The 21,465-nt window shown below is 34.9% G+C and overlaps 1 protein-coding gene across 1 annotated transcript in view; it reads right to left on the bottom strand.

Annotated features, from left to right (window-relative positions):
* Positions 1-20,848, bottom strand: part of rl (Mitogen-activated protein kinase rl) — an 84,401-nt gene extending 63,553 nt beyond the window's left edge. The window contains exon 1 of the mRNA XM_073088338.1: positions 20,404-20,848. Coding sequence (XP_072944439.1) covers positions 20,404-20,528 — 125 coding nt within the window. The 5' untranslated portion in view covers positions 20,529-20,848. The remainder of the gene's footprint in view (positions 1-20,403) is intronic.
* Positions 20,849-21,465: the final 617 nt, after the last annotated feature.

The raw sequence follows: 21,465 nt of genomic DNA, 5'->3' as shown, positions 1-21,465 counted from the left end.
GAACACTTGGGATTAAAACACCTTTTAAGAAAAAGAAAATTAAATCAATATCGGTTTAACGATTAAGTAGCTGCGATGCCACACAATTAGACGTTAAACTTTTCAAACCTCTTTCGGGTCGGGAGTTATACGTGTATCGTGACTGCGACAATAATTAAATTAAATCCTTAATAACTTTTCTGCTCCCTAGAGAAACATGTCTGACAAAGTAAACAACAGCCAATTACGTAGTACCTACGTTGGTCAATGTTCCAAATTAATTTTAGGAAAACAAACACCTTATGTTAGTTGAAGAGATATAAACTTATATTTTATCTCATATATTTTTTTAACATTTTATGTTCGTTAGGTACTAAAACCTTTTACCTGAAAATCATATATACGAGTAAGTAACAAATTTCTCAGCTCAGTGGAATTATACTCGACGCTGAATAAATAATGGCTCTTAACACACAGCGCATTAATTCATTTTAAATTAAATTAAAATGATATGAGTCTTTCCTTAGCTAAGAGAATTTCAATTTAACATTAACATATTCCAGACCATTAACCGACATCATCTGAACGACGAAGGATTAAGTTAGAAGCTTATCTTGACATCGTTTAATATTCACAAAGTACTTCCTAATTCCTATGTTAATCTTCAAATGTACAACTAGACACCTTACAAGACTAAGTTGTCTTAAGACATAAGTAGTATCTAGAACACACGAATATTAGTCACTTTAACAAACTAGACTTACTCCCACAATTTAGACGAATTCAAAGACACCTCAAAAGTTAAAATCCGTCAAGTCGTTTGCGATGCTAGGGGCGCCAAAGAACGAGATATATACTACACTCGAAATACATTACCCTCTGTACTCGCACAATAAAAAATAAGGTCAACATTACATGAAGCACGTGTACCTGTAGCGGGTACTTTTAATTTTATTTGACATAGCAGTAGTCATTGTTCGTAAACAATGGCGGACGCTGACACGCCGGCAGCACGTACCGCTAGCCCAGTCTGCCGATTTGATACAGGAAAAATTTGCGAAAACAAACGTCGGCTAGCGAGATACGACAACCAACGATGATGTAATTGTGTCATAGCACGGTGACTCACAGCAACACACGATTTAACATCCGTAGGTAGGTATGAACGACAAAATGATATTCGCCGGGCAACGCTAATGCGTGGAGCTAACTATGTTTGTAGAGTCAAAGTCAAGAACTAAAACCCACTTGAAACGTTGGAATCGTTCGCGAAAGCTTAGAATTTACGTAACTTGAACAATTTCGTAATTGAGTGCATTTAAAACAATTAGGAAGAATGTAAACATAAAAATATTTTTTCTATAAGATTTCCTTACAACTGGCGTCAGTTGTTTGTCAAAGCTCAATGACGACAAACTAAAGAAAACAGTACAATCATTGACCATGAGTTCACACTCTATTGTAAAATCATACTCTCGTATAATGGGAATTTCTAGGAATAACTTATCAATTTATTTAATGGAATCAAATGGAACTTACTGCTAAATCTGTGAATACAAGACTAGACGTAGGCATTCGTGTCGGAAGAAATAAATGTGCCGCCATTAGAATCTCCCAAACGGAACTGATTGATCGTTGGAATTCAGGGTGGGTAATGGTCACTCTACAAAAGGATCTTGTTGAGAAAGCGATAAACCTCTCAAAGAAGAATAAGACGCCGTCATTTCTGAAAGTTACAAAGAAAACGATTACTTTAAATAAAGCCCTAGAAAGTGTGATTTTTATTTTCACAAATTGTTAGATTAAATATTCAAAAGGTAATGTTATGATTCACCGCACTGAAGTCATCTCAAATTATTGGCTGAAATATTTCGCTGCGATCATGAAAAGCTTTTAAACGATGCCGACAAATCCTTAATGGAATGCAAACCGGAGGATTTCGAGTTTAAAATAAAGGTAACATTGAGAATGCGGTTAAGCTTTCAAGGCTTTTAAGAGACGTCTTAAGCCATTACTGACATCGCGGCGAAATAAATAGTATTACCCATTGGAGAGAAAGGAATGTAAAACGATTATTATAGATTGTTTAGTATCTTTTAACCTTGTAGTTTGGATTAGTTAAAAATAAAAATAAATAAATAAATAAACGCTTTCTACACTCACAGCCCCACACTAGGATTCCCTGTGCCGTGGGTGCTATGAACACACACATAGACAAATACACAAACATCCAGACCCAGAAACAGAAAACTAAATTCATCATTTAGATACCTGTCTGGCCGGGAATCGAACCCGGGACCCTTTGCGTGTCAGACCGGTATGGTGACCACTCCGCCACGCGGGTCGTCTTAATATTATATTTGTTGGATTGATCGTAAAGCCTTTTACCATTAGTTTACAGAAAATCCTTTCAACATTACTTATGTGATACTGACAGCGATTGACTGCGGCATAAAGACATTGCTCCAAGATTGAATCGCGTCCATTTCTAGACCAAAATCCATCTCCTAATTAAAGCTCCAAGAGCTTCCTTTCGCTAAAACGTCCCCGGATTTCAGAATACTTGGGTGAGATAAATACCGCTGTTCCTTCATAAGATACGGTGCGACAGCGGCCGCCTTGGAATTCAGCTGGGTAATTTTCAGTTAGAACAAAAGAGATCTATCTCGCTGAAAACGCGGTAAAGCTTTCAAAGGCCTAATAAGAAATCGTCAGCGTTTCGCGTCACAGCCGCCGAGGTGAACGCACTGTGGGTAACGACACGACACGATCAGCCTCATTTGGGTCAATTGAAACAATAACAAATAGAGGCCGCTTACTTACCTCATTGTGAAGGTTACTTTTTATATCCCAAGTTGCGTTCATAATATATATTGAAATGTTTCATTTTATTTCGTGTTTATTATTTAGAATACCAAAATAATATGATAATGACGTAAGCTAGACCCGTTATGGAACAGAGTTTAATTTAAATATCACAAAATAATTTTATCAGTATACTGTTGATACATTTACGGAATACTTTTTAATGTAAACTGGGCTTGGCGACAGTTGTGAATTATAGATAGGAATTCCGTAAGAAAACATATGTCCAGTAGTAATACATTCATATGATATTAAGAATAATTACTTCATATTATACATTTTAAAAATATGTTACTATGAAAGTGTTTCATAATCGGCATAATGTTTCATATCATAGTTCTTAAGAGTCGCAACGACAGATAGAGATGGGCTCCTTGAAGAACCCGCTGTTCTACAAGAATTTAGTGACATAAGTCGTTAAACATCAGTGTTTATCCTTACTAATATTATAAATCCGAAAGTAACTCTGTCTGTCTGTTTGTCTGTCTGGTTGTCTCTTTTTCACGCCTAAACCACTGAACCGATTTTAATGAAATTTTGTTCAAAGATAGTCTGAGACCCGAGAAAGGACATAGGATAGTTTTTATGCCGGAAATCCCACGGGAACTAGAGATGGCGATCTAAAATCGATTAATCGGAGAATCGATCTTTTGGACCCAAAACATCGATTATTTTAATCGATATTAGTAAGGATTGAATCGTAAACTATGCATTTGATCAAGTGATGATCTTTAGTAAAGTTGAAGGTACGAATTTACAGTTTTATTTATGTTAGTATGTTATATTATTTTCTTTTAAACGCGGGCGAAGCTGCGGGCAAAAACTAGTTTACCATAATGTACCATGCATGTTCTTTTGCTATCTTAATCGTTTAAAAATCTACAGTGTGTTGATACAGTTGTCACTCGTAAGATAGCAACTATAGTTGTACGGAGTAAAACTGTTTAACATAACTCAACTTGAACTGTGCCAATCTTACTTATTCTAACAATAATAGTACGAGACTGTTATGAGCAGATACAAAGTGTGTGGCGTCAAGTTATACTTGACTCTACGAAGTTCTGATTAATCTTAAAAGTCCGGAGAGATTTAACTTAAGTCTTGGTCTAGACTTCTGCGGAGTTAGCCTTGGGTCCATATTTTCTGATAATTGACAACGTATTTCAGAAAGCATAATAAATTATATTTGAACTTGTTTATAACCCTTCGAGTCCGACCGACTTGATAGACCGACGATCGATACAGTTAATATAATTTCATTACTGTTGTCATAGATTAGTAAAGATTACTCACTCCTAACAAGAAAATTAACCCAGTTTTGAAAATTGAAATAGTTGCCTAAAAAAGTTTCGCCACGTCTCCGTGCTAAAATGTCCCTAAAATATTTGAAATAATTATTTATTTATGTAAATTACCCAGTATTAGTTATTTATTCGTAAAATTTCTCTAAAAATGTTTTTATTTTTCAAGAATTCAAAAAACAGAACTTACTGATAAGCCATTTGTGGCTTAATTCAATTTCTGTTGTATATAGTCCTCACAAACTGGCAGTCTCGAGTTCGAATTCTCGGTATACTTTTTCACTTGCTTCACTATCAATTCTTATTATACAAGCTAAAGATAAATATTGCGAAGATACCAGACGGGCATTCATGCATTTGCATTGTGAAATCAACTTTTCCGCTCTTAGCTGTCATGATGGAAACGTCTAAAACCTTCTTCTGAGAGATTCCTCAGTCTAAGAATAGATCCTTGTCCATGTGACTTAATCACATGTAATCTAATCTATTCACATCTTATTATATTTTATTCTATTATAATTAATTTATTTTTCATAACAATTTTAAAACCTGTATTATTAATAATTTATGTATTTCTATTAGGTTAATGTTGTAAATATATATTTTTTTTTATAATATAGGAGTAGCAGACGAGCATGTAGTCCACCTGATGGTAAGTGGCTACTGCCGCCCATGGATATCTGTAATCAACCCCAGATAGGATTAGATATTCCTACCTGAGGTCGGCCACAGATGCGCCGCTACCCCTGAGGACTAAGCTGGAACGCCTCGGAAAAGTCTGTCTCCCTTACCACACCCTTCAAACCGGAACACAGCAGCGCCTAACACTGCTGTTATTAGGTAGAAATAGGTGTGGCGGTGGTGCCGCCGGAGTCGAACCACAAGGGGTTCTACCACCTTCTATTTACTAATTACTATGTAATTGACAATAAATAAAGTACATATCTATTCATTTAGGAATTTTAACATACCATGTCTATTATCCACATATTTAAACACACTACATGGTGACCCTATCGCAAATCATTAAAACGAGCATCGTCTCTCACAGTTATTATTTCGCTCGCCGTTATTTCACTGCAATTTGTGAACTCTTTTTTATGTAACAACGATTAATTGTAGTCCACAGACTTTCGTTCGCTGAAAATTTTACGTTCATTTTTGATGAATGAAACCCTAAATTGCAACTCGGAGATTGACGTAATTTTCGAGAAGCGTAAAAACGGTTATGGATTAAAATTAAAAAAAGAAGTAATAAACGACCTTAAAGACATTACATAAGGTAAAAATTAGAGTTTTACCTGGATATAGGAGCATGCAATCCACTTCAGGTAAGTAGCCAATGCCGCCAATGGACATCTATCATCAACTCGAGATAGGATGACCAGACATCAGTCACAATTGCGATGCTTTCTCTGAATACATTCTAAGTAAAAATGCTTCGTTTAAGTAGGCATATTTTTTTTACCACATTCAAACCAGAAAAAAACAGCGTCAATCACTGCTGGAATTAGGCAAAAATAACAGCAAACATTGATTACAAACGATCATAAGAGACCATATAGCAGGTGGTTTGAATCCGAGTGCCACTTTTATCTAATCGTTGTTTTTCCGAGTTCCCGTTTAAATTCCAACGAAGCGTCTAATTTGATTCTAGCGTGCATATTTCAATTAGATCGCTCATCTTACGTACATTAGCGGAATTTCAACGCCACATACTTTACACACTTACCTATGTACAATAGAACGTGGTTAGATGAAAAATTGGCTGAGCGTGACTGGTGTTTTGAGTTTTTTTTTTTTATTACGTAAGAAGAAAATTACTAACCCGCGGCTTATTATGTCTTTCCAGGGAGATGTGCGAAGTACTTAATCTATGGATTTTTGTGAAATCGACCAATAGGAATGCTAGATTTTCGTTCAATCAAAATCAAGCAGCAATCATATTGGCAGATTTGACACATACGTTTAGCTACCTCACACGTATCTGGTGGAAAGGCAACCTAGTATTAGATTACCCTGTCAATCAGAATATGTTAAATAGACAATGTCAGCGAATATCAGTTATAAGTTATCAATAATTCTACCTGAAGTGGAATATAGATTCGCGGTTACCCCTATAAAAGAAATTTAATTATTCACTGCACATTCACAGTCAAATCATTATCAATTAGGATAAGGTAAAAAAAAATAACGGCCTTCAATAGTAACAGTAATGACACATAACACTAAGTAAAGGTGGAAGAACTCTGGAGAAGTCCGGAGGCACAACCGCCCCATTTACTTATAACAGCAGTATTAAATGCTGCTTTGAACGGCGTGAAAGAAATTATTGATTATAAATGTCCGTGGGTGACAGTTGTTATCCACAATCAGATGAACTATATACATAGTAGCAAAAAGCATGTGCTATTTGCTACTGCTATAACATAAATTCAAATAAACCATTAACATATACATACAATTATTACAAATATAATATAATAACAAATATTTATTTACCCGGTTAGTTACACAATTAACAAGGACATCATAAACCATCATAAGACCTTAATAAACAAGCCACTTCACGCGATTTCGTCATTAGCACAACACTTGCTTTCGTTTGCATTTTGTTATTCGTTACGTGAACAAAGCGATATTTCAGATATAATAATAAACATTACGTTACATTCGAGACATTCTGTTATCCGATCCGATATCTTAACGGATGCAGCTCATCATTCGGAAATGGACCACTATAAGGTTACGGAACGCTTTTTAAGATGCCCGAATTGAAAGCGGACACGACATCGAACAATAAAATGATGACAATCGAATGAATATAATATACATCTACACCAATTTCTGCCTAATAACAGCAGTGTTCAGCGCTGCTGCGTTCTAGTTTGCAGGGTGCGGTAAGGGAGACATACTTTTCCGAGTCATTCCAGCTTAGCTCAGGGATGGCGGCACATCTGTGGCAGACCTCAGGTAGGTTAATCTAATTCCACCTGGGGCTTACTGGAGATTTCCATGGGCGGCAGTAGATACTTACTATCAGGTGGACATGCTCGTCTGCTACTCCTACTTCCGTAGTTACGTACTTATTATAAAAAAAAATGCTTCAGTGAACACAGACAGCATGAAATTCCAGTTTCAGCCTGTACAAAACAATTTAACCTGAACCACATATTACTGAAGAAGTCTTGCAATATTCCTCAAGAAATAAAACATTTTTATTGAAAGTATATGAACAAGTAGTTCGATATTAGTTCCGGTATCGTAAGGCGACAATCGGATAATGAAGAAACTTCCTTATTAATATTGTTACGATTCTTGTATTTGTTAAACACCAAAACAAATAGTTTGTTAGCTATGTAATCTATACCGTTGTTTTTACATTTATATATTATTTGTGTATATTTATACATTGTGTGTTTAAGTCCTCGAGTCAGGCTACAAAGGATTAGTGCTTATAAAGATGACGAGAAAAACTACGTTACTCATTGCAAATAAATATACTTCTTCAACAAGTGTAAAACAGTATATGTTATGTCAGATTTGTAAAAGCAAGAAAAAAAACATGATTAGGATTAGATGTCGACTTGATGGACGTAGTTAATTATTACCTTCTTGTCAATTTAATACGTATGTAGTAATATAGTAATTAAGTACATTATATTCCTTTTGGCGTTTTCTATTTTCGTTGATTTTTATTATGTATATATATACATTATAGATTTTCTAGGTATACAATGTATATATACATAACAAGTCTTACTTATAAGTAAATGAAAATACAAATAAATATATGTATTTGAAAACCTATTGATTAAATTATACAATGTTATGGATATATAGCAGCCAATCAGTCACGAACAGAGCTACATGAGGCTCTGATTTACGCAATTTAATTCTCGAGTACTACTTGACCAATCAGCGTAGAACCGATTAATTGACTCGATATGCAATCTATCAACGTACATACTGTACTGTATTCATTTTAAATATTAAGTTATTTCAAAGCTTTTTATTGTATTTTTTACCCGAAGGCGGAGGGTAATGTTCTTTGATCGTATGCATGTATGTCTCATTCTTAGGTACGCTCTAATACCCAACCGGCTTGACGGATTTCAACATATCGACCCCTCCTACGTATAATATCGTAACTGCAAAATGACAATTTACAGGAGAGCGTTTCTAAGTTTCGAATATGCTAAAATGCGAATAAAATCTGCATTTCTGCAGGTATCTCTATGAAATTTGGTATATATATTTTATTTTATACGCTTTATAACGTTACTTGTGTCGAGAAAACATATTAAAATAAGGCAATTTATGCAATAAAAACGAAAAGGTACTTTTGTGGGTTACGATATTTTACGTAGGAGGGGTCGATATGTGGTGTTATTGCAATCATCTAAATTGTAGGTTTTGTAGGATTGCATTCATAGGCTATAGGTGTTTATAAACAATCAGGTGTTTTGTTTAGTTCTCTAGTTAAAATTTAATGTCGGGATTTTCCATTTATTGTTTCCATATTATATACAAAATATTCGTACATACAAATAAAGGCCTCAAGATGCCTATGATTATACTATTATTATAAAGTGATTTGGTATATCAAGGTAGGTTGTCCCTGTAGTACCAGAATAGGGCTACGGTATTCCCTGCTTGTCGTAAGAGGCGACTAAAATGGGCTTCCGGGGTTGCGGGCGGCAAGAGTGGGAACTCAAACCGTCCAGCAAGCGACCCCGGGAAGGACAGCGGTTTGTGTGGTCGCATATCGCTGTAATCACCAGGGGCTATGAGATGAGCGTAAATTGCTCCCCCCAGGGCAGAGCCCGATATAAGGGCATCGCGTTAGGAGGACTCCGGTTGTGTTCCGTTGGAGATCCCGGAGTTCTCCATCAAACGCCGAGGACGGCCACCGAGGGGGTTTTAGTGCGGTAAAAGTCCCACATAACCCAGCGTCACTCCCATGGCGTCGGGTACCTTTTGAAGGTTTCCCCCTCGTCAACAAAAAAAAGGGATATCATTTGGTATACCTTATGATATACCAAATGACTTTATAATAAACTTTTCAAGACAACTACAAGTGGGAATTCTACTTTACAAACTTAATTAATTAAGTTTCTCTTACTGAACTTTAATTAGTTTAATATATAGACATTGGTTGGCCTCGCACTGGAGATGTCGAAAGAGATCTAATAATATAGTAGTTTAGAAATAAAGTAATTGAAAGAAAAAATAATAATAATTTAAGGATCTACTTCTTAGGTTGCATATTCATATATAATAGATTTAGTAAAACCAGTTATTATTTTACACCCACGGGTTAGACTGAGTGTGTCTTAATATTATATTCTAATTGCAATAAAGCCAGTTAGTCAATTAATTTCATTCAGAATAAAGTACTATCCACCTAAAATTAGTTGTGTAAAATATTTACGCGTCTGACGCGTTTGAAGAAACATAAAAACAATATATACATTACTTTATTATCTGTAACACTTCCTATCAGATAATATTTGATTCCCAAATTTCAATGTTTGTTTATACGTACAAAAGAAAACATTCACATTTTATTGCCGACTTCATTTGTTAAATAAATACAGCCTTATCTTTGCTACTAGTAACTAAGATAAGAGATCGTTATCTGCTATAAAAATGCTTACTTTACACTAACGAGGCTCGCGAGTAGCGAATAAGAAAGACACTTTGCATAATTTGGAACCACTCCGGAGCATCTAACGACCGTCTAGCTCTCGGAGTCGTGACAACAGAGATAAAGTGACAAATTATTAATACATTTCATGCTACAGCTCTTTAGTTACAGAATACCGCAACATAAATAATTGGAGGGGTACATATTTTTAACAGAAACGTTAAATTAAACAAGGAAAACATCGTAAGGAAATTGCGGAGGGTTCTATAAAGATAAGTTCTCAAAGATTTGTGAAATTACCAATCCACACTTGGTCGGTGTTACGATCATTATGTTACATTATGATCGAAATTCTATCGGACAATCATGTTGGGGAGAGCAATGTTTATGATGAATCTATTCAAATAATAATTTAAAAAAGCCAAGAATTGTCACATTACCTACTGTGAGACATGAAGAAAACAATTTTGAAAATATTATCCTAAGTTTAAGCATAACAACGACACTGAGGCTATACTAATAATATTACAAGATTAGTATATTTGCGGAATTATTTGCAACACCGCACTGAATACGACAAGCGAAGGTCGAACCTACGAAGGTTAGCAGTAGTCTTATCGTGAACAATATCTCAGGTTTTTGACAAGGCACATTTGCGAACAAATGTTACGAAATCTCGTTATAGATACCGTTCAAAATGACAACTTCAACATTTTAAAAGTATAAATCTATCCATAATGTTATTTAAAAAAAATGCTAAATTATACTAAGCAAACATTTTAACTTCCTAGTCGTTTCTCTAATTATGTCAATGTCTGTGTTTATTATTAATAAATTGAAAATAACAAGCTATTAAACCAACGTGTTTTATATTACAAATACAATATTATTGACCAGTAACTTTGGAATATCACAGCTAACGAAATACCAAAATAATAATATATTTTACAACCAAATAAGCAGGCCCTTAAGGGTCGCGAAGGCTAAATCTATCGGAATAATAACCACCAAGGCGATTAACGCTTACATAATCTTAACTTGAGATTAGCATCAAGGACAGCTAACGCGACTATAGTTTAGAAAATCAATACTATTTTTTGAGAGATATATATATATTTTTATAATATAGTAGTAGCAGACGAGCATGCACCTGATGGTAAGTGGGTACTGCCGCCCATGGACATCTGTAATCAACCTCAGATAGGATTAGATATTCCTACCTGAAGTCGGCCACAGATGCGCCGCTACCCCTGAGGACTAAGCTAGGACGCCTCGGAAAAGTCTGTCTCCCTTACCACACCCTTCAAAACGAAACACATCAGCGCCTAACACTGCTGTTATGAGGCAGAAATAGGTGAGGCGGTGGTGCCGCCGAAGTCGAAACACAAAGGGTTCTACCACCTTCAAATTTAATTATTACGGTAAGTCCGAATAAGCGCAAGAGGTATTATTAAATAAAAACAGTACATACGCACTGATATTAGTAATATATGTACGTTTCCACATCTAATATGATGATGTATAATAAACATTGAAAATATCAAGAAAATAAAATGAGCTTTGACTTTCTTTGAAAGAGAAAAAAATTCTAACTTACGGCTATTGCTTAAATATAACTGTACATCAGTAAGAGAAAGGGAATAATAACAAATAATTATACACAATTGCAAACTAAGAAATTTTAATAAGAAAATTCTGCGTTGTTACTTCTTGATAAAATACGGTCACCAGCGCTGTGACATCACATATCTAGATTACTAATACATTACACATCTGATAAATTATTTGGAAATACCGACAGCTAGATTGTCGCATAAACGATTTCTATTAGAATGACTAACGCGGTGTAATATGAAAAGTAAACTTGCGTGCTGTTCAACCTAAATAGGTACATATTAAGATACGCATTGTGTCACGTACGATTGTAACAAATAAAATGTATTTTACTACACAGCTAGGTTTTTTTTTATGATATAGGAGTAGCAGACATGCTTGCAGTCCACCTGATGGTAAGTGGCTACTGCCGCCCATGGACATCTGTAAACAACCCCAGATAGGATTAGATATTCCTACCCGATACCCCTGAGGACTAAGCTGGAACGCCTCGAAAAAGTCTGTCTCCCTTACCACACCCTGCAAACCGGAACACAGCAGCGCCTAACACTGCTGTTATTAGTTGGAAATAGGTATGGCGGTGGTGCCGCCGGAGTCGAACCACAAAGGGTTCTACCACCTTCAAAACGTTCAAAAGGTACGTAAATGTAAAAATAAGTTATTTGAACATTTGTTAACAATTTAAGGTTTAAGCTTGGCGCTTAAAATACAAGCAGCATCAGTAGTAGTAGAAGTAGTAAGTAGACCTGCGAATATTACGTATCCAAATTAGGTCACAGCTTTAATGACAATCGCGGCAATGTGCTTGATTGCATGATAATCTATACTAATATTATAAAGAGGAAAACTTTGTTTGTTTGTTTGATTGTAATGAATAGGCTCAAAAACTACTGGACCGATTTTAAAAATTCTTTCACCATTCGAAAGGTACATTATCCACGAGTAACATAGGCTATATTTTATATGAAATATTTTTGATAAATAGATTTTGAGGCTGTACAAAGTTTGCCGGGTCAGCTAGTGTTGAATAAAAATCAAAAAGGCTTTAGTTTTTAATGCAAATTAAAATATTAAAGTTCAAATTAACAACCACTTTCTTAATTTTAAGTTATTATTCGCTCGAAATAAACAACAAAAACTTCTTTTAAATCTTTGTTCGTCGTGGATGTCTACGTAAAGCAAACGCAGTGGAAGCCGCACGCGGATTATCGTTATTAAATAGATTATACGGCTGGCTTACCATCTGAGTAGCGGTATCGACACGTGGACTCGATCAAGCGGAAGACTGACCGCGCGGCGAGATAAGATCCCTGAGGTCTTCTAAACGCAAACGTTTATTTCAGGAAATTGCTTTAGGAATCCTTACGCAACGAGTAGTTCTTCCTGTATCTTTTTCATATAGAAGTGGTACGCGAGCACGCGATGGCACGTATAGTGCCACCCATGCATATCTGTTATCAACCTCAGATTAAATTACGTTCCTGAGTCTGATGTATACATCCACTCCAGCTTATAAGCTGGAACGCTTCGGATAAGTAGGTATGTGTCCTTTGCCCCATCCTTCATAAAAAAAACATAAAAACGCAAGTCTTGAATGTTTATTTGAACACCTACATCGTCTTTAAATTTATAAACAAAGAAAATAATTTTGCCATATTAATCCAGTTATTTCATTGTGTACTCATGACTTGTAAAATGTAATTATAGCAAATTAAATTGTTAATCTAGTAACCTACATAAGTAATACCAAATGAGGTATGCCATACATTTACATTAAATGTTATTAACTCAATTAATTACATGTGACTGGATAAACAAATTTTAATTAAAATGAACAGTTATATTTCAAATAGCTTTTAGCAATTTGTGATAGGTATAATCCGCGCCAAACTGCTTGTCCCCTCTGAAGTTGTTGCGAGCAGGTGTAGTCATACAATTTGCTATGGCTACGCGACTCATTTCTATACTCAGAGCGGACTAGCAGTTTGGCGCGGACTATACATGATGTTTTGTATAAAAAACGTCACGCATTAAACCCTTGCGTGAATCAACTTTTAAATACACGCCCATTTTAACTAGCAACTATTATAAGAAACGAGCTGTTTTGAAAATAAAAAACTGAGAAGTGAAATACCTATGTTACGTCCAAAATTTAGACGAATCCAACGACACGGGATAATTATGCTAAAATCCGTCAAGCCGATTGGGCTGTCGGGAGTGTCAAAATAAGAGACAGGCATGCGTACATATGCTCGGAAAACATTACCCTCGTCAATTAGATAAAAAGTGAAACGACAAATACGTCTGGTCGATTACGATCCATATTAGATCAAAACTACTGCAATACCCTTCGATCACTAATAAGAACGCAATACCCATTTTTTATTCCAAAAAATCGCGTCAAATCCGTCGAATGTCAAACAATAGAGAAGACCAATGCAATAAATCACCCGTTTCCAATAAAAAAGAGACGATGACAACGTGAAAAGTTGCCGTTTACAATGATTGACGCGGGAAAAAGTTTCGGGACATTTCAAATCGTACATTTGAACATGGAGAACATAAATCAAAAAAAAGAAAAGTAGATATTCCAACCGATACCGACTAATAAATAAAAGTATAGCGTCTATCTGTGATGTCAAGATAATCCTGTATTTATGTTATAGTAAGCTAATTTTTCCACGCTAAAATTAATAAAATAAAACTCTTCTGGGGTTTGGTAGAGAAAGAAACCCTATTAATAAGTTTACGCTGTTCATTCGGTTATCTTTATATCTATTTTAACATTAAACGGCTTAACTTTATCTTTTGAATTGAAATAGGTAGTCGCTTGAAATTTTCACAGAGTACATGATATTACGACCTCTATTAAATCGACAAAATGGTGATACATATGTACTACGGACGGTAAATTAAATAAAATTTGTTGACATTATAGATTGTAATATCTGAAGAAATACACACTGAAAATAAATCAAGTGAGCGTTGGACTTGTGCTGACTAAACCAAATAAAGAAACTTAATTTTATACCATTCTGTTATTTTGAGTTCGGATTTATATTCCCACTCACACTTCGCCGCTTTATATTTCAATGTTCGTCTTGATACAGCTCGCTACTAAAGCATTTTCTATAGAAAAAGCAGTACCATTCAAAGTTCTTGCCGTTGCAATTTCATGGCAATCGAAATGAAAAGCAGCAGAAATTTCATATTACGTTTTATTTGCCCTAGTGCTTAATTGGGCCACTTCTATTCATTCTCGGTAATTCCACGCTGCGCTGGCGTGAACTTTTCCATTCGCGTTTTCTCGCTTCAACAATCGTAAGCAAGCAATACCAGCGATATATTTTCGCCCCCTGATTTACGTGCCAGGTTTTTAGTTTGCACATATCTACAGATGACCTCTCGACCGCTGTTGTACACCTGTTTTTTACATTTATTTACGAATGTTTTGTGGTATTCTCTTGTTCTGTGCTTCATTGTTTTACCCCACAATTCCACAATAAACAAAACCTGACCGCGTCTGCCCATGTTACAAATAAAGAACCTTTACAGCCGAGATTATGTAATATTTAAATCATTATTTTGTATTTTGTAGGTTCTTTATACTATCAATTCGGTTGCAAAGCATCCGATTATTCCAGTTGGATTTCAATTCATAAAGCAATTTAAATATAAAATAATTGGGATTCATCATAAAGTCACGGTACCTACTATGAAATTACGGAAATTAATAATTACCCTCTTTATAATTTAATGTTTTAGAAGCTAATCCAGTAAATTCATCATAAAGTCACGGTACCTACTATGAAATTACGGAAATTAATAATTACCCTCTTTATAATTTAATGTTTTAGAAGCTAATCCAGTAAAGGCTTTATATTATGATTGTTTGCTTGATAGACATTCCTTACCAGCCGCTCAAAGGGATACCAAGATTCCTTCATAGACTAACAACTATTGATTTTCCCAACAAAGGCTTTGGTACTTGGCCGAGACGGAGGCATCTCCTCATAACTGTTTTCAAGTAATTTATGATATTTTCCTCGACAATTTATTGTTCCCCGCCCTTATTTATAGAATAAATGACCTTTTCACGGTCTACTACGTAGTGTACATAGTCCATGATAAATTGCGCTCTCTGAGCTCAGCTCCACACGAGGATTCCTGGAGTCATGAGTTCAATGTAGACACATACAGACAAGGACATAAACTGGGAAGTTTCTTTAAGACGAACTGATTAACTGAGCAGAGACTAACTGAGAAAAGGCAGCAAAGTGTGTCTTAAGGTTTTGAGCAAATTTACGTACAACCGCAATATAAATATTTTTTATAACCTATTACATTATTAGTCCGAGTGGATCCAAATATCATTAAATAAACACTTGTTTCATTCATCTTTCTTTCGTAACACGCGTCCCAACTAATATATTTCGTTACTCGAAGATGATTATTGTATGGGGAGACTGGAGAGCGTCGCTACGTGACCGGAATAGGCGACGCGAGAGATTCCAGGCTAGACTCGGGACGAGCACTCGGCCCACATCCGTTTTCATATCCGCATCCTATATCCGAAGGTAGCTTCGCAATCAAAGATAGAATCCGAGGCAAATATGGCTTAGCGTGTAGGTGCTTGCGATATGTAACATTTAGAGCGAATCTGTTATAATTGGACAGAAATGTCATGACTTGTCATGTGTTATAACGACATACGCGACATACTCGTACTTTAATATGTTCCAAATATAAGTTCCAAATGAGGAAGTATATTTACGAGTATGCATATACTATACATTAATACGCCATCGGTCGCGAGTCGTACCTTTTTTAAGAGGTTTTCCTCCGCCTTGAGTGATAATACTATTATATCCTTATTTTCGTACTACAGTGCAGATTTGTAGAATGCCATTCCATGCGCAATACGTGCACTGGAACCCGGTGAGAATCGCTAGTGAGAAGATGATTTTCACATATATAAAATGTAGGGACGTAGAAAATGATATATGGCGTTGATTGGCGTTGAACTAATAAATATATTTTAAATCATTCTACATAAATTTACTGCAAAATTCAACTTCAACAAATTTAACTATTCCTGTTGAAAAACTTCAACAATCTTAAAAATTGAAGTGGTGTCTTTTTTTCATGAAATCCTTTTTTGGCTTCGGAACCTTTTTATCTCTCCCTTATTACTTTGTCTGTCGCCGAAGCATAATGTGAATCTTCCGGTATGAATAAAACGAAGCCTTAAAAGTCGAACCAACAGGTTTGTCGAGACTTCGAGAGTCAAGATTCTTATATCGGATGTCTGCATTAGGATCTAATGTACCCTTTAATAAATCCACCTTAAAAATAGTTACATTTCATCGTTATATATCCTACAGTAATAGAAAATTCAAATATTGACCCGTAAAGACAATTTCACACACACATATTATTATGTTATTTTTTGTAAGTTTTGCTTGTTGCTCGCCTCGTTTAAGATGAACATTTAAAAATCCATATGTCACAGACCTCCGGATATGCTTTTGAACTAATAAAATGTCATAACGTGCCTTAGAATAAAATATTTGCAATTATTCCTAAATAAAGTAGGTAATTATTATTTTAAGCCGCTTGTGTTTTAATTAATTTACTTTAACGGAAATATTAAGTAGTTAAGTTAACAAGCTAATTCCCTTGCGTCAGTTGACTTTATAACTTTATATGATGATACTTTCAAAACTTTTCTTTTTCCATCCCACACATTATAGAACTTGTTCTCCGATGAATATGAGGCCAAAGGCGTCATATAACTAGAATCAAACGGAACATTTTTGTCAACTGATGTAATTTTGTCTTATACCTTTACTTATATTGTTTTTTTTTTATTTGGATTAGATATTCGCGACAGGTTACGCGTGAACTATGGCAATACTTTACAATTATAATCGCACGATTGATCGATTTCACTCATTGAAATATCGTTAATACATTATTATTTTTGCTTTATACTTCCTTGAATCGCGAGACGTACGTACAATAGGTGGGGATATGAGTTCAGACAAATAGTTACTGAGGGTGTCAAAGGTAAAACCCCAAAACAAGAACTTAAACAGACGCCTAAACCTAAGGCAGGTGTATTAATTTTAATACATCACTCCCAAATCTTTTCGCGTAGCAAGCAGCTGAAACCCTCTAAATACATTCAGTATCGAGATTAAAGGTTTTTAGACAGGCAGACGTCCTCAAGAGACTTTCTCTAAAATATGTGGTAATTCCACTTACGTAAAATGTATTATTATTGCACATTTACGCAATATCAAAGTCAGTTTATTTCAAGATGTTATTATTACAATCTAATTTTGAACAAAATTAGGTGCATTAAACATTATTTATTTTATATTATATTTTTACATAAGCACAAATAAATATTTTAAAGGAAAAAAAATATACTAATATGTAATATTATAAATGAAAGGCCTTGGTTGTGTATTTGAACTAAACATGGTAAGAATAAGGCCCTTGATGGAAGCATTAAGGAAAATACTAAGCTTGTATATCACATTTATTTAAATCGCTCGTTTAAATAAATCTCTCTTATTTCCTCTCACGAATTACCTGTTGTCCCAGTGAGAGAGAACCTTTAACCTTCATCCGTTAGTGTTGTATTTCATATTTCGGATCCGATACATTAAATTTATATTATAGTTTCCCGTTATCGCAATGGATTTAAAACCAATATGTATTAAAATAAATATAAACTACACTGTCTTTAAATAGTGATTATATCCCAAGACATTCGATGTGGAGCTCGTGGCACTGTCCCGCGTAGTATCTATATTTTATTCAGTTTCCGCATAAGTACAAGATACGCATTGTGAATTTATTTACCAAAAAATATATTTATCTAATACCTTTAAACGATACATTTTCGTATATATATTTATATCAACGATCTCGGAAACGGCTTCAACGATTTTTTAGAAATTATGTATTTAGGGGATTTCGGGGGCGATCAATCGATCTAGCTAGGTTTTATTTTCAGAAAAATATCTTATTTTTGTTTTACTACTACAACACCGAGCGAAGCTCGGTCATCCAGATACTTTTTTATGTATAAGATATTTTTCGTTTAGACGTTAAACGTGGACGGACGACTACAGCTTAGTAACAGGGTTCCGCACTCAACGATAAAAACGTAGATAATCCATTGTATTTCAATTTACTTTTGGAAACGTCCCAATTTCCCGGGATCGAGAAGATCCTTAAATCCCATAGGATCTGTTCGGATGTCTCATAAAATATGACAATTTTGGTTAACCAATTTAGCCGAGAAAATGGAACGAACAAACCATGAAATAAACAGACTGGCGTCATTACTAATAAAATAAAGAAATCATTAAATACGCAAAGTTACGCGTTTATAGTAATTACATTAATTAATAAGAATTGTGTCGTATTTTGTTTCGAAAATCTGTCATATTCGGTTAAAGTTACGAAGCTCGATACATCCCTAGCAGTCGAATGAATCATTCGACGTCTGGTGTACGGCGGAGCGGCGACGCCTGCACCCGAGGCGATATCATAACGCCGTGAAGAGTGATATTTTTGCCTCTAATGCAATTATCTAAATTGAATTGTTACCTCTTCCCTTTAAGCTTTTACAAAGGAGTATCTTGTTTACTAATATCACATTCTACATTGCATGACTCGAGTGTTGATAATGATTCAAATGCTATGATAAAAACTATGAATAATGTGAAAAACAGGTCTGTGATGTATGATTGTATCACTGGCTATAAATAGTGCAGGTAAAATGTTGATAGAATTTAGATTTTAAATGATACACACAAACAAAATGGATATATTTATAAATTGTGTGTATTCAGGTGATATTGCTATAAATAAAATAAACTAGTTCAGCTTATTAATTCATACACTATAAAGAGAATAAGGAAAATATTTCTACATGTGTCACTACTATTGTATAACATTTGTTTTTATTGTACCAATCGTTACGTTTGTTGAATATATCAGAAGTGTCTGTAGTAACAGTTTAACACAACAATTGTGTGACTTTTACCAAATTATCATGCTCATTAAAATTTTGTTGAAAATAGTTGAATACTATTTTCTGTAGCAGCATTTGTCGCTGTGTAACAATTTGGGAAACAGGACACAGGGACACAACAAGGAAACAGTGGGAAAAAAACACAGTTAAAACATTATTCTGCTTTCCGTTTCATATTTAAACGTGGAAAGCTAGATCAGGGTTGTTTCCCAAAGATGTATACATACATACTGTACTATGCTGAACATTGTATACATTCTGACTCCAAAATAAGAACACAAGTGCAGCATCGGAGTCTGGATCCAGGGTCAATTATAAATCTGATAAAAAAAATTGGTGAATTTAATAAATTTGTAGATATGGAGTTATAAAAATTTGTGTGTATTTCGGCCAGTGTTATTATTACCAAATTTATCACTGAATTTGTTATTATTAGAAATCACTCATTGTATTGAGTTACATATTTTTATAGTATTTTAAATCCATTTAGTTTTATCAAACAAAGAGTAATATGAATGAAACTTTAAAATGGCAAACTACATAAAGTCAATATATATCCAGTTTATATGCAGTTTCATAATATAAAAGTTTTAACAGAGGCTTATGTTTTGATTTTAGCCAACATAAACTATGCAACAAAGTTATTTTTATGTACATGTAACTTTTAAACTGTGAGTTACTAATAAATAGAGCTTTAAACATAATTTTAATTGGGGAAAACGACCACAATATTATTATTATAAGCCACTGTTTATCGTTCTTATAATAGCAACACACAATTTGTAACATTCCTGTTTGTTAGTAACCTTATAGGTTAGCATTCAACTAATGAATGACATAACACAGAAAACAAACATATTATCTTTCTACTGTAACAAGCGACGGATGCCAAATAAACAGAACCGATAGTTATGAGTGAAATGTACAAGAATAGTACTTACACAACCATGCCATAAGCTCCCTCTCCGATGTACTGCAAGTTCTTGTACCGAGGGCCCACCTCGAAGACTTGAGCGCGCACGATCTCGGCGTTGGGATTAGTGTTAGCAGCTGCAGCTTCCGCCATCGCGATGCACAATTAAGAAAGCCACTCGACCACAAACCGAAACCGAATGTTTACAGTGCTCTCTACTGTCGGAGCCGTAGACTCCAGGTCCGAATATCTCACAGATGACACCGCGCGAGCCAGTTCTATAACACCAGTACACTATGACGAGCCAACGATCGACCAAAACAAAACTTTATCCGACCTACATTATCCACTAGACGACCAACTCGCTTATCATCCTCTTTCGCCTGTACGCCCGACTTTCTTGGACACTCCCGTAAGGATGCAATACCGTTACAAAAGTGATGTTGGATTGGATGTGAGCCAGACAACTAGCTACAGATAGTCGTCTCTTTCATTCGTACGCATTATATGTTCGAATACTCGTACTAGCAAGTATATGTCAATAGTATTTGTCAATATACCATAGACTAAAATATTTTTTTATTAACCGATAGTTAAGTAATCTATCGCTAAAAATAATCGGTAATTATAATTTTCTGTTAATTAGAAATGGAAGAAGTGGCAACCTCTAGACTTAGTGATTTATTTATAGTCTGTTAGATTCAGTTCTGCGGTCAGTGTTGGCAACCGTACGATAATTATCGTACATGTACGATAATTTGATACCACCGTACGATGTACGATAGCGAGTCATTATCGTACGCAAATGTACGATAATTGGCTACTTGAAACTTTTCGGGAAACTGTTTTAATGAATTCATAAACGTATTATATATATGCCTTTAATTGATTTTTTTTTCGAAAAAAGGGCGATTTATTAATAAAAAAATATATTTTTATTACCGTATATTTTTATTACCATTTCATAAGAACGCGTGCATCGCGCCTAGTGATGTGCCGAGTCGGCCATTTTTGGTATTCGAGTCCAAAGTACTCGAATACAACAATAAACAAAGAACAATAGCACGGAAGAGCAAAAAAAAAAAAAAAA

This window comes from Epargyreus clarus, unplaced genomic scaffold (assembly GCF_041222505.1).
Source record: "Epargyreus clarus isolate Ecla_fem2 unplaced genomic scaffold, WU_Ecla_fem_2.2 ptg000026l, whole genome shotgun sequence".
Lineage (NCBI taxonomy): Eukaryota > Metazoa > Arthropoda > Insecta > Lepidoptera > Hesperiidae > Epargyreus > Epargyreus clarus.
Note: the sequence above shows the minus strand (reverse complement) of the source record. Positions and strands in the feature narration are given on the sequence as shown.